Source organism: Siphateles boraxobius, unplaced genomic scaffold (assembly GCF_051911475.1).
Source record: "Siphateles boraxobius isolate OS27281-9 unplaced genomic scaffold, OSU_SipBor_1 8, whole genome shotgun sequence".
Taxonomy (NCBI): domain Eukaryota; kingdom Metazoa; phylum Chordata; class Actinopteri; order Cypriniformes; family Leuciscidae; genus Siphateles; species Siphateles boraxobius.
In genome coordinates, this window is record NW_027509208.1 from 32,431,518 (window position 1) to 32,445,998 (window position 14,481).

At 40.9% G+C, this 14,481-nt stretch overlaps 1 protein-coding gene across 4 annotated transcripts in view; it reads left to right on the top strand.

Moving 5' to 3' along the window:
- scara5 (scavenger receptor class A, member 5 (putative)) overlaps positions 1–14,481 on the top strand; it is a 168,106-nt gene that overhangs the window by 136,939 nt on the left and 16,686 nt on the right. For 3 of the 4 annotated variants that reach the window (XM_077219657.1, XM_077219658.1, XM_077219660.1), the window contains exon 8: positions 8,892–8,957. In XM_077219657.1, coding sequence (XP_077075772.1) covers positions 8,892–8,957 — 66 coding nt within the window. Of the gene's footprint in view, positions 1–8,891; positions 8,958–9,343; positions 9,470–14,481 lie in introns of those variants that run through there. The other variant, XM_077219659.1, reaches the window with a different exon arrangement.

Here is a 14,481-nt window from a genome sequence, read left to right on the forward strand (position 1 = left end):
CACAGATGTATATCCCTAATTTCTTTTCTCACCCTTTATCTTTGTTTCAGTTCGCCTAGTGCTACCCACTAGGCCAGGGGTAGGCAAGTTCGGTCCTAGAGAGCCGCTGTCCTGCAGAGTTTGGCTCCAACACTGAAAAAAACCTCTCCTGCCTATAGCCTTAGTAATCCTGAAGACATTGATTAGCTTGTTCAGGTGTGTTTGATTAGGGTTGGAACTAAATTCTGCAGGACAGCGGCTCTCTAGGACCGAACTTGCCTACCCCTGCACTAGGCGAACTGAAATGTGTTTCCAGACATTTTAATTTTCTAATGTGACATTTCATCTACAATTATACCAGGAATGTGTAATAAGAAAATAAGATTCTATGTCTGTGGTATTCTTTTTAGGGGGTTCCTAAAAGCATAAAATTGACTAATATTTTCCATGTAGAGGCTGCATTATGTCACAATTCAGTATAGAAACAAGTGAAGAGGGACTGTGTGTGTTCTGGGAGTTTCAAAAATGATGTCATGATGTTATTTTCCTTTAGTTCTGGAATTATAAGTTTCATGACCTTCAGGTTCAGGTGTTTGACTAAAAACAATTAGCAAACAGATAATAGGTAGATTTTAGATTGCAAACTCCCACTGAGATCAATGAGAATGCTAAGCTAAATTGTATAGCTTTCTCTTGATATTATATAGACATCCTTTACTCTACATAAAGCATCAAATATGTTCTCATTTACTATGAATGAGTCATGCCACAAAACAGTTTTGTGTTCATTGTGAACAGACAATTCACTTGTCACTAGAAACTTGATTTGGACAGGGTGTGAGGTTCTAGGCTGGTAAAAGAGCTAGCTGACTTCAGGTTTTGCTTACTTCTTTGTTTCTATTTTCACTCTGTATTTAATATTCAGTCTGAGCTCAAACTCCAACTCAATGATCTCATTCTCCGAACATGTGTGGCTCCTTAAACACCTTCCAAAACATATAATGAGTTCCCCTAATGTTCTCCAGTGCACCACATCATCCTCCACTCGCTCTTCATCTTTCCTCAACTTCCACCAAAACAATCCACCCATTTCTCCTATTTTCATTGCCTCATTCTGGTGTTTATTGGACCTCAGATCCATGTTTTTGTAATAGAATCATCCTCACTTACATTCACTACGATCTTGGGCCTCGCAATAGATGCGTCATGTTTTCAGAGCATGTGACAAACAGCTGGGAAAGATCAGTGTGAATTGGCCGAGATTGCTGCTGACTACAACAGACCAGAAGAGTGAGACTGTGGCTGTGTATGACTGACATATACCGTATTTTCCGGACTATACACTTAAAAGCCTTTAATTTTCTCAAAAAACGTCAGTGCGCCTTATAATCCGGAGCGCCTTATATATGGATCAATTGGTTAATTGGATCAATTGGTTAATAACGCTCCGCGTTATTAAATTCGCCCGCGAACTCGCGCTCGTGTCCATCTTATGGCCGCTCTGTCACACGGCCAGTTCAACCTCGTATAAATCAGGTTATGTGTGTAATTCACGTGCCCGCTCACGAGCGCTCACTCTTACTAACTGACATACGAACAGACACACTGTCCCCGGCGCTACTTGCGCGTCACAGAATGTTCATAAAGCGTTCCCCGTTCACAGTTACCTGGTCGTCTCATTCAAAACAGCCACCTGTTGCTGTCAGCAAGCCGCCGCACATGAATACTCGTATGAGTCAGGCTGCGAATGTAAGTTACGTGCCCGCCCCAGCGCACTCACGCTTACTAATAAACGCCTCGCCTCCGGCGCAGCGCAATCGCCACATTCCATTTGGCACATCTAGTGGATGCATAACGCAAACCCAGTCAAACGTTATAATCCGGTGCGCCCTATATACAGTTAATGTTCTAAAATAGGTCATTCATTGAAGGTGCGCCTTATAATCCGGTGCGCCTTATAGTGCGGAAAATACGGTACTATTCTAAATGTCATTTTAAATTGCTAGTTTTTCATGCTATTAAGAGGCTACTTACTTGTCAGGAGTGACAAACACATTTGCAAAATGCAAAATTAAAATCGCACTGGCTAATATTCACGCTTCTGGATGCGGGGCGGCCTTTTGGGTACTCATGATCTATATTGAATCCGCGCCCACAGATGAACTATAAATTATTATAGTTACAGGAAATTTGGACTGAATCTTAAAATCTGTTAAAATACATGTATCACTGCAACATCCCTCCATAAACCTTACCAAACCCTCTAAGTGGCCATAGAAACCATAGAAAAAAATGCACCACTATTACCAGAATTCAAACAGATACTTGGAATTTGGTGTTCCCTATCTGTCAGTCACCTTGACATTGGGTCAATGTACTGACACTGAAGGTCGCATTTGGGAGCCCCAAACACCTCTGAAATTTGCAGAAGACAGCACTGTCATCGGTCTCATCCAAACGGTGATGAGTCTGCTTACAGACTGGAGGTTGAATAGCTGGCTGTCTGGTGCAGTTATAACAACCTTGAGCTGAACACGCTCAAAACAGTGGAGATGATCGTGGACTTCAGGAGGAACCGCCCAGCACTCCCCCCACTCACCATCATGAACAGCACTGTGGAAGCAGTGGAGTTATTCAGGTTCCTGGGCACTACCATCTCTCAAGACCTGAAGTGGGACAATCAGATTGACTCCATTGTGAAAAAGGCCCAGCAAAGACTGTACTTCCTTCGCCAGCTGAGGAAGTTCAACCTGCCACAGGAGCTGCTGATTCAGTTCTACTCAGCCGTCATTGAGTCTGTTTTATGCACCTCCAACACTGTCTGGTTTGGTTCAGCTACACTCTTAGAACAGATGTGTTAAAACAATACATAATGTGTTCAATTTAACACATGTGCTGAATCAGCTCAGGGACAACACATATTGTGTCAAATTTGACACAACTTATGTGTCCCTTTCTTTAACACAACTATTGTGTCAACTTGGTCAACACAAAGATGTGTTATTTTTACACAAAGATGTGTTTACTTGTGTTTTGATGGATTTATGTTGAATTAAAAATGTACACTCTAAAAAGAGATGTGTTGTGTCAGTTTTAACACATATAGTGAGTGTGCTCAGGGACAACACATGTTGTGTCAAATTTAACACAATAAATGTGCAAGTCATTTTAACACACACATTGTGTCATTTTAAAAAATAAAGCGAAAGGGCCAGATGCAAAAATATTAACTGTTTAATCAGTAGTCGAGTACAGAATGCATGTGCACACAAAGTACAAGACAATGTCTTAAGCTCAATGACTGGACAGACTCACTGTACTTGACATTATTCAGTTATTCACACTTCAACCCATAACTGATAATGCTGCTTTTGACAAAAATCCATGAGAGATAACAGTTAACAGAGTTTCCACTTTGAATTATTTAAAATGTAGCAACTGACAAAATATTTTATATAAATAACTTGTATTTACACTGGCCTGAATGTTTCAGAACATAGCAAACACTACATACCATTCACAGTGATGGTGAGTGTCGGCACACTCTTATAAAATGATTAGTTGAAAACAACACAACCTGAAAAAAGAGATGTGTTAACTATTACACATGTTGTGTAGATTTTAACACATGTGCTGAATCAGCTCAGGGACAACACATGTTGTGTAGATTTTAACACATGTAGTGTGTGTGCTCAGGGACAACAGATGTTGTGTAGATTTTAACACATATTGTGTAGATTTTAACACATTTAGTGAGTGTGCTCAGGGACAACACATGTTGTATAGATTTTAACACATGTGATGTGTGTGCTCAAGGACAACACATGTTGTGTAGATTTTATCACATGTAGTGTGTGTGCTCAGGGACAACACATGTTGTGTAGATTTTAACACATGTAGTGTGTGTGCTCAGGCACAACACATGTTGTGTCAAATTTAACACACAACCTGTGTTATATCTAACACACCTCTGTGTTTAGGGCTACACATTTTGTATTACCTTTAACACAACTAATGTGTTATTCCTCTTACACAGAAGTGTGTTGAAACCTTTTACACACTAATGTGTTATAGTTACACAACTTGTGTCAGATATGTGTCACATGTGACTGTAGTCGGTGTGTATTTGCCAGAGTTACTTCCTGTGTTTTTACAACTGAGTGTTTGGATGAACACTGAAACGTATTGTTAACTTGTGTTTATGTAGTCCTGTGACGTTTAATAATGAGTTTGTTCGAACATTTGGATGGTTTAGACGTCATGAATCTACATAGACAAGCTCTTATTGAGAATAAGTTCAAATTGAGTTTTTGATGTTGATGTTACATTGAATGTTTTATTTGAAGTCACCAGAATCGTGATTAATGGCTCCTTTATTTGAGCTCTTGACCCTTTACTCTTCTTTTAGTTTTTCTCTGGCTGCTTTAACTGTATTTTAATATAATACAATTTGTTATGGTGAGAGAAAATATGATCAGATGATACTTGATGACGTCATAATCAGCAAGTGCTGTTCTGATCAAGTATATGGATGGTGCGCATTACATTTATTTATGTGCTGTTAGTTATACCAATCTTGTGACACTACACCATGCTATCCAGCAGTGCAGAATAAAAATGTTTTCTGATAATTTTAATCTGCAACAGAAAGTAGTCAAACACAGACCTCAAGAATCAGCGTATGAATCTCAACAATGGTGACAAAAGAAAAGCTTCATGCCGCAATGCATGCTGGGAGTCATGGATGAGATTTGTACTATGGTGGCACCCAGAATGCATTGCAGCATGAAGCTTTTCATTTGTCACCATTGGTGAGATTCATACGCTGATTCTTGAAGTCTGTTTGATACCATAAGCCCCGTTCACACCACCAGCGACTTTGTCGCTGTATGTCGCTAGGCTCTGTACTGTGATGTCGCTCGTGGGCGTTCGTAGTGCTGTCGCTTTAATGTTATTGGTAGACTGCACGTCTGGCCATATCTATACAAAATACCATCACAAGTGATATATACCATAGCAGTGTTCAGTGGATTAAATAATTTACTAGATTAACGATCGATCAATCAACAAATTAAACTGACTCAAACTGTCATAAATTACTAAAACGTCATTCGTATTTGACAAATTATAAATTTTCTTGTCCCTAATAGTCAAAACAATGCAGGGGAAACTGTAAAATGAACTGCAGCAGTACTAAACTTGCATCATAAAATTAGACAACTCGAACCATAAATGTATGAATTAAACTCACTGAGACTGTCGACAGTTTCTTTTCCATGCATCATTTTATTATATCCATATATGTGGTTACAGTTAAATCATATTAAACAGTGTAATCATCCTCGAACTCTTCTGTCTTGCCTGCACTCGAGACGGTGACGTGAGCTCCACTGAAAAGGCTTCTTTCCTATTGGTTGTCGCTCGCGAAAATCGCTTCTCATTTGCATAAAGTTGAAATTTCTCAACTTTTGTCGCTTTTCTCAACTTTTGTCGCACATTCTGTCGCCAACGGTCAATGCCGCTCGTGTCGCCGGATGTCGCCAGCGCTCCATTGAAATGAATGGGATCATGTTGCTTTGTCGCTGCGTGTCGCTGGTGTTGTGAACGGGGCTTTAGACTGTAAGGCTCTTTATGAACTGTGTTTTTAAAAATGTATTTAAAGTTAATTGCAATATTCTTATTTTAAAAAAAATCATCTTTCAAATATTAAACTAAGCTTAATAATCTTACGTGTCCATGATGATAATATTATCATCTGGGATATTGTTCCCATGACTTTTTCTGCTATTTCATATGTGTTAAAAGAAATTATAGCAATCAGAGAAAACTATTACTAAAGAGTCAAGGGTCAAGAGCCCAAATAAAACTGACACTAATCACGATTCTGGTGACTTTAAATGAAACATTCAATGAATCGTCAACACCAAAACCTGTTAATTCTCAATAAGAGCTTCTGTAGAGTCTGACAGAAATAAAGTTAATCTGGTTAATAATAACAAGTGAAAGCAGCATTTTAAAAAGACATTGAAAAAGAGGCATGATGTGATTGGCTGCAAAAAAAAAACACTCATTAATCTTTAAGTTTTCATTAATGAAGATTTTATTTATTTACTTGAATGTATTGCTTTATTTATTTTAGAGCATTTTATGGGATACCATATAAAATATACCTATAATTTTTTCATTAACACGAACTTCCCTCCACCCAGTGCTATTCTATCCAGAGTTACATTTTAACACACATTGTGTGTTAAAAATATGCACAACATGTGTCAAAATACCATCATCACATCCTGTGTGTTGTTTTTTAAACACATCTTTTTTTAGAGTGTACCAAATCAGACATCAGGAGACTACAACGGACAGTCCGGACTGCGGAGAGGATCATTGGTGCCCCCCTGCCAAACCTCCAGGACCTGTACTCTTCCAGAGTGAGGAAGAGAGCAGGTGACAGGCTAGGCACAGGAACAGTTTCTTCCCACAGGCCATTTCCCTTCTGAACACTTAACATACCTCCCAAGGCAAATGCCTGTAAGTGCAATACTCCCACAGTTTAGTGCAATATCTTAAAAATTCAGGTGATATTTATATTTATATATACTATTCAAAATACTGTAAATATGTTCATAATCTGTAAATGTTTATTCTGACTAAACCCAACTGTGACCTTATATATTTTTATTTTATAGTATTTTCATATTTTTTTATAATTTTTATTCTTATAATTTGTATATGTTTCTTGTTGTATTTGTATTTGTATTTGTATATGTGCACTGGAAGCTTCAGTACCAAGGAAAATTCCTTGTGTGTGCAAGCACACTTGGCAATAAAGATCTTTCTGATTCTGATTCTGATTCTGATTCTCTGATACTTTGAGAAAAGGCAAATAAGAAATGGTGAGTAGAATTTGCATGCCACTCCCCTAATAAAAGGGTATAAAAGAAGGTGACTTGCTCCACTCATTCAAAATTTTTTCTTCGGAGCTGAGTAGTGTGAAGTCACTCTTTCCATTCACCTATACACAAGAGAATCTTCTATCGAAGCTGCTGTACACGACACATTGCAGCAGTCTCTCTCCCTTCTCTAAAGCACAGATAAGTGCAAAGAGCTACCCTAGGCACTTCAGCATTAAAAAAGCAGATTTCCCTAAAAGAGCAAACACAGACAAGAGAGTGTCTTTTTAAAGATGCCCTTCTGCCTTGTGTGTTTCTGGGTATGTTTGTGGGTTTCCTTGGATGGCGACGATCTCTGCCTTTTGTGTTTGGGTCTGACCCATGCAGAGGAAGTTTTCGTTTTTGATTTATGTTCCCATTGTGAGAACATGGTCATGGCAATGTAGCTTTCACAACTCTCTTTTCTGTCTAGGGAGATAGTCACTTCAGTCGCTACCCGTTCTGGTCCTTCTGTATGCACTAGGTCGCTGCGGCAAGCACTGAGGGCAGATGGATGATGAGTTAGGTCCTGGATGATGAGTTAGATCCTGGATGAGTTAGGCGGCTTGTCTCATGGCAAGCCAAATTTCTAATTCGGGGCTCCATATTAGGACGAACTGTCGATTGTCGAGGGTTGGCTGGATGTTTGCTATCTGGGCTCTAAACACGATTCACAGCAAGGTTCGCTTTTTTGACGCCCCTATAGACCTTATGCACCAGAGAAACGAGGGCGCCGCCATCTTTAGAATATTGTCTTTGTACTTCCGTTTTTGCGGTCGCTCTGTATATTTCTATGGCATCGCTGTTCAGCAGTAATTAGCTGGTGAAGTTGATTTACTTATTGTAGAGTTAACGAAAGTTATCATGAGCATTGTAATGTTTATCATAAGCATTGTAAAGCATATGTCTTAACAAATGGACCTTGGAATTTTTTTTAACGAGCCGTTCATTCATAACTACGCAAGATCGCTGTGAAAATACAGACCGGAAGTCAAAAGACAATGAGCTCAGCGCTGAAAAGAGTGGTTGCTACATAAGGTCTATTTCATAAGGTGGCCTCTTGGGTAACACTGTTGTGGACTTTGCCCAGCAGTTCTTGGCAGTTAAGAAGCAGACATACATCTGCCTTTGGTGTGATTCCACATACAAAAAAAATCTCTTGCTCCGTCTGCTCATTGTAGAAGGCATCTACCTGTGGCAGCCACACTAGCTCCGCCATAGTCCGAGCCTATGGCCCGGCCACAGCGGCGAGCTTCTGGAGGAAATGCAACGTAGCTCACTCATCAGAAGGCTTTGAAGCATCCCTAAGATGAGCAACAGCATTGGAGGGGCAGGTGGAGAATCCTTTGTTCCCTTTTCTTCTTGTTCTGCCAAAAGCCCAAGTGGAGTGGCAGCTGCATCTAATTTCTTGGGTCACACAGTCTGCAGCCCGGACATATTGAATGCAAGCTTGTTGTCTTCTCATATCTGTCTGCGACCCACGCAAAGCCCTGCACAGGTCAGTGTGATGTTTTTCAAGGATGCACTGCTTCCTCACCCATCGCTGGCCAGTTCCAGCTGGGGTTTACGGAGCAAGTTAGGTATTCCGATATACCCATAGCCACAGAATCGGCTTCCCAAAATGTCGCCTTTGCTCCACTTCGCTGGTTGTTCCTCTGGTGCTACTCGTGCTGAGTTTGGAGTACTGAGTTTTGAGTTTGATTTTAAGTCTCCCAACCCGTCTCACTGGACCTACTTTGGCATATCAATTGCCTCGAGTTGCCAGTGCTATTGCTATTGGTATTACACAGATGTTGTGCAGTTAGGGAGGAAAAAGAACAGGTCCTATTGGTAGCACCGTATTGACCCACCAGCACTTGGTTCTCTGAGCTCATGCTCCTTGCGTCTTGCAAATTGTATAATTTTCAATTATACAATTTTCATAATTTTCCTGATCACAAAAGAATGAATTTTGAATGAAACTCTCTGCTTTACCTGCAGGTATGAGAGGAGAAAGAGGACAGAAAGGAGAGAAGGGAGAGTGTGGAGAAAAAGGAGGGAAAACAGGTGAACATTTGATTCATGCAGAAAATAAACATGCTACATTATAACATTGTATTTTATGTTTTTACTAAAAATTGTGCTTTGTGAAAGTATTTTGTTAATGTATGTTAAAGTCAAGTCATACATATTTTTTAATGATTACATCCTTTGATATTCTCTTATAATTTATATCAAGTTTTTTATTCAAAAGATTTAATACATGACCATTTTCCACTCTGTCTACTCGCCCCTTTGATTACACCCGTGGAATGATTTTCAAAACTCCAGATTGAAAAAATATCTAAATTTGCCTCAAAAGATATTAGGCATAATTTGATGACAATCAAATGTATATACAGTCTAAAAAAGCGACATGGTTTAAATATGTTGCTAACTGTGTTTCTTCACAGATTACACATATCCTCTGATTTGGGAAGCACATAAACAGTGAATATTGGCTCACATTCTTTCTATATTGAATTTGAAAGCTGAAAACCTTTATGAAGATTTATTGAACAATTGATGAAAAACAAATAATTTCCCGCCAGCAGTGTTCTGTTCTGTTGTTCTGTTTTGTTGATTTTATATAAAAAAAATGAATATGATGAACACAGACACCCAAAGTACTTAATTTCCCCTGAAAGGGGGAATAAATATGACAACAGTCACCTGTCCCATACAGAAATTGCATTGTCAGAGTATTTGGGAATATTCACAAATAATTTATACACACACAAAAAATTATCAGAGTTAAAAAATCACACATTTTAGATGAGAACAATGCATCACAGTTGTTTAAACCAATGAGCATTTAGATGTGTCATCAGCAAGTCCTTTCCCATCCATCAGCGCATTCACTGGAGAGCAAACTGCTCCACCTGCCACGGCCGCCTCGTCATGCATCTCACTGTTAACGCCGGTGATTGGTTCGGCACAGATTACTCATCTCAAAAACAGTTTATTGACAGACTCGGCAATGCAGTGAGCAATCACTGAGACATAAATAATTGTATTGCCTACTTTCAAGCAGTTGTCCACTTTCTTTACCATTAACTTTTTGATTTTAATGCAATCATTCTCTATACGGATTTTCTTAAACTCTCTTAAAAGTCTCTGAGCACACCATTCTAATGATCCATGCATATGGCTTTAATCAGCTGTGTGGGTGTGTGTTTGCTGCCAGGAGTCACACAGCTGTTACATATTTACGAGATCTTTTCTGACTATACCATCTCATTGATCTACAGTACTCAGTGTGTTCTGCATTAATGTTATGAAAGGTTAAACTTTGAACATTAAAATCTCTCTGCATGATCTTGCTCTTATCATCTGACCCCGACACCAGGGACTAAAACAACTGTGTGAAATCTGCATCAGTCTGACAACGAAATCAAAATCATTTTCTCTGATCACTGTTGCAGGTTAAGGTAGAGTTTAGGATTTTGAACTCTTATAATAAAATGTCTCAAACCCTGCATATGGGAACACAGTCGTATGTTTTGAACAGCAGTCAAAAGCAGTGAGATAAAGCCATGGATGATATTGTAACGCTGGAGAGTACAATAGGGGACCTATTTTAATGATCTAAGCTCATGGTCTAAAGCACTTGGCGCAAGTGCACTTAGGGTGTATCCAAAGGGCGCATGGTCTGAACGGGTTGTCCCTAGTCTCTTAATGAGTAATGGTTGTGTTTTGGGTGTAACATACAATAATCCAATAAGAGTGTCATTTCCCATTCTCTTTAAAAGCCAGTTGAGCTCGCGCCAATGCGAATTCGCTATTTACATGGCGGAATTTGCAAGTGTAAAGACTGAACGCTTCTACAGAGAGGAAACGGATCTGCTCGTGCGCGTAGGCTAAAGCACGCAAGCAGACCATCTATGAGACAAGCCGGATTCCACCATATCTTTATGTACACAATATTAATCTTTTATATTGTAATCCTTTTATTTTTAATATTTGGCTAGATTTGTGTGCTGCTGCACCCTGTGTGTGTAATAAGCTGAGTGTACGCGTGTTGTGCACCCGTCTGTAGGCTCATTTTACTAATGCACCCTTTAAAGTGGCCATGAACTGAGAATTCAAATTTCCCTTGATCTTTTGACAGTTAAGAGTTTGTTATACTATAAACACGCGTCCCTGTGTGTAATGAGCAGAGTGTACATGCGTTGTGCACCCGCCTATAGGCGCATATTACTAATGCGCCCTTAAATAACAAAAAAAATATTGCACCATTCACCAACTGAAACCTGGTCTAAAGTCAATGGCAATATTATTGCTGTTATTTAAAGGGCGCATTAGTAATGCCCATGGGTGCAAAAATAGGCGCAAATGCATTTGCTATTTAAACAACATGGCACAGGAAGTGAAAAAGATAACTGCGTCAGGCTGAAACTAGCACAAAAAAAAAAACACTTGCGTCGCGTCTGGCGCCGCCCTTTATCTTTGACACCAAGTATATCTGCAGACTCTGATTTTCTCCTTGATTTCTTTAACTCAAAAGTTAAGAGTGTAATTGATAACATTGCTCTTGTTAAAGTCATGAAGAAGAGTGGCAGACAAAAAGCACCTTGAAGAAACTCAACAGTAGTGCAAAATATGTGGAATTAATCAAATGTGGATCTAGGCAAAGCTACACAGACCTTCTTCCAGATCCAACCTTAGAGTTTTTTTCAATTGCTTAAGCACAATTTTGAACACTTCAGATATTTGCAAAATGGAATACTTTTGTCAAAACTATATACACAACTTCATAAAAACAATTTTTTGTTACCATACGAAACACACACATTTCATATGACTTCAATATTTTTAAACCAGTTACACACTGCTGTTGCTAGCCTAAAACACTTTTAGCAAGTCTAATAAAATTGTGGATGGTGTTGAAACCAGTTCTGGACCAAAGTAGAGCGGTGGAATGACACATTGTCCCAGATGACAGTGTAGTGTATCTGGTGCATTTCATTACCTGCTGTGACTATGTGATGCAATCCGTCCAAACATGCGAGAATGTAAGGCATGTTGTAAGGGCCCATTTTGGCTTGACGGAGAACCCCATCCTGTGAAATGGCAGCGCAAAGGGTGATGTTACCCCCACGTTGCCCTGGGACATTGATTATAGCCCTGTGGCCAATGATATTTCTGCCTCTCCTTGCTTTTGTGAGGTTGAACCCTGCCTCATCAATATATATGAATTCATGCAGGATTTCCTCAGCATCCATGTGCAAAACTAAGAAAGAAATACAGTGAAAGACACGATTGTGTAATTCAGGATAGGTCTAGTATACAGTCAATGTAAAAAAGTAATGTGTGCAGTATGCAACATCACAGTGCTGAAAAATACAAACCTCCTCTTACAGTTTGACCCCCTCTGAATTACGCTCAAAAGACACACGAAAAAGTTGTTTCATTTGAACCTGATGTCTTTTCAGGATGCGTGCCAGTGTTGACCAGTGAGAGACCTGATGGACATTATTGAAAATGGCATGGTCACCGATAATGTTTGCTGATAGCATTATTGGCCAACACCATGTTTATTATCTCTCTCTCTTGTTCTTGCGTGAATATGGGCCCCCTTCCTCCTTGTCGTTCCTGACCCTCAATCCGATGTAGAGAATAATACATGTAACTTACTGTACAATGTCACATGAATGGATATCACAAGTGCTGATATGGTGCATACAATAATTCACGAGTTCACACTTACATCAATTAAACAGAGTAAAGATTATGCGTATTTGGCGTGCTGTCCGGGGGGAGGGCTCCGAGCTCGGAATTTTGCCCGAACCCAGAGTACTCCCCCCGTTGTTGTAAGAGTATTAGGACTATAAGTGAGGAGATGGGGTGGTGGAGGGATGCTGTTAAACTGTCAATGAACGGAGGTAAGTTTGCTGTATATATACACAGCGCTTACCTCGTTGATTAAGCACCACTCGTGTCTAATTAGGTTTGATTATCTGAATGTGCTCCACGTGTGTTTAATTAGGTTTAATTATCTGAACGTGCTCCTCCCGAACTTTGTTAATAAAACATCATTTCACGAGTTCACACTTACATCAATTAAACAGAGTAAAGATTATGCGTATTTGGCGTGCTGTCCGGGGGGAGGGCTCCGAGCTCTGAATTTTGCCCGAACCCAGAGTACTCCCCCAAAAGGCAAAAAGAGCAAAGGACAGCCGCCAGACTAAAGACCCCCCAAAACGCAGAGAATTTGGCGGGCTGGCGTTTTGAGAATAAGCCTGGTTGCTTGACCAGGAGGGCCTGCTGGCTCACGAACGGGGAGCAGTCGTAATTTGGAACAACAGTTGGGAGGGCTCGCACCGTTTCTCGACGGGAGCAGCTCACAGCGTCAGACAGGCGAGCTCTACCGGCCGATGAACAGCGTGATGTATGCCGCCTGACCAGGAGGGCCCGTGTTGCCTCTGGCGGGAGCAGCTCACTGCGCTGGGCGGACGGGCCCTACTGGTTGACAAGATTGGGAATGCCCAACCAGGAGGGCCCATGTAGCTTCCGACGGGAGCAGCTCACAGCGTCGGGCTGATGGGCCCTACCGGCTGACGGTGGAGTGGCGCGTTTTTTGGAAGCCCGAACTGGAGATTTCTTGCTGTCCGCTGGGAAATCGATACCTGTTGGATGGGAAAGAGAAAACATAGATGCATGCAAAGTCCACTGGGAGACCAATGCTCGCTGGACAGAAAAAGAGAAAACATAGATGCATGCAAAGTCCGCTGGGAGACCGATGCTCGCTGGACAGAAAAAGAGGAAACATAGATGCTTGCAATGTCCGCTGGGAGACCAATGCTCGCTGGACAGAATTATGCAATGCCCGCTGGGAGACCAATGCTCGCTGGACAGAATTATGCAATGTCCGCTGGGAGACCAATGCTCGCTGGACAGAAAAGAGGAAACATAGATGCTTGCAATGTCCGCTGGGAGACCAATGCTCGCTGGACAGAATTATGCAATGCCTGCTGGGAGACCAATGCTCGCTGGACAGAATTATGCAATGTCCGCTGGGAGACCAATGCTCGCTGGACAGAAAAGAGGAAACATAGATGCTTGCAATGTCCGCTGGGAGACCAATGCTCGCTGGACAGAAAAAGGAGAAAACATAGATGCTTTGCAATGTCCGCTGGGAGACCAATGCTCGCTGGACAGAGAAAGGAGAAAACATAGATGCTTGCAATGTCCGCTGGGAGACCAATGCTCGCTGGACAGAATTATGCAATGTCCGCTGGGAGACCAATGCTCGCTGGACAGAATTATGCAATGCCCGCTGGGAGACCAATGCTCGCTGGACAGAATTATGCAATGTCCGCTGGGAGACCAATGCTCGCTGGACAGAAAAGAGGAAACATAGATGCTTGCAATGTCCGCTGGGAGACCAATGCTCGCTGGACAGAAAAGAGGAAACATAGATGCTTGCAATGTCCGCTGGGAGACCAATGCTCGCTGGACAGAATTATGCAATGTCCGCTGGGAAAAAGATAATATAAGTCTTCTACAGGGAGAGTTTTTGCTTTGTCAGTTGGGAATTTAGATCACTGGA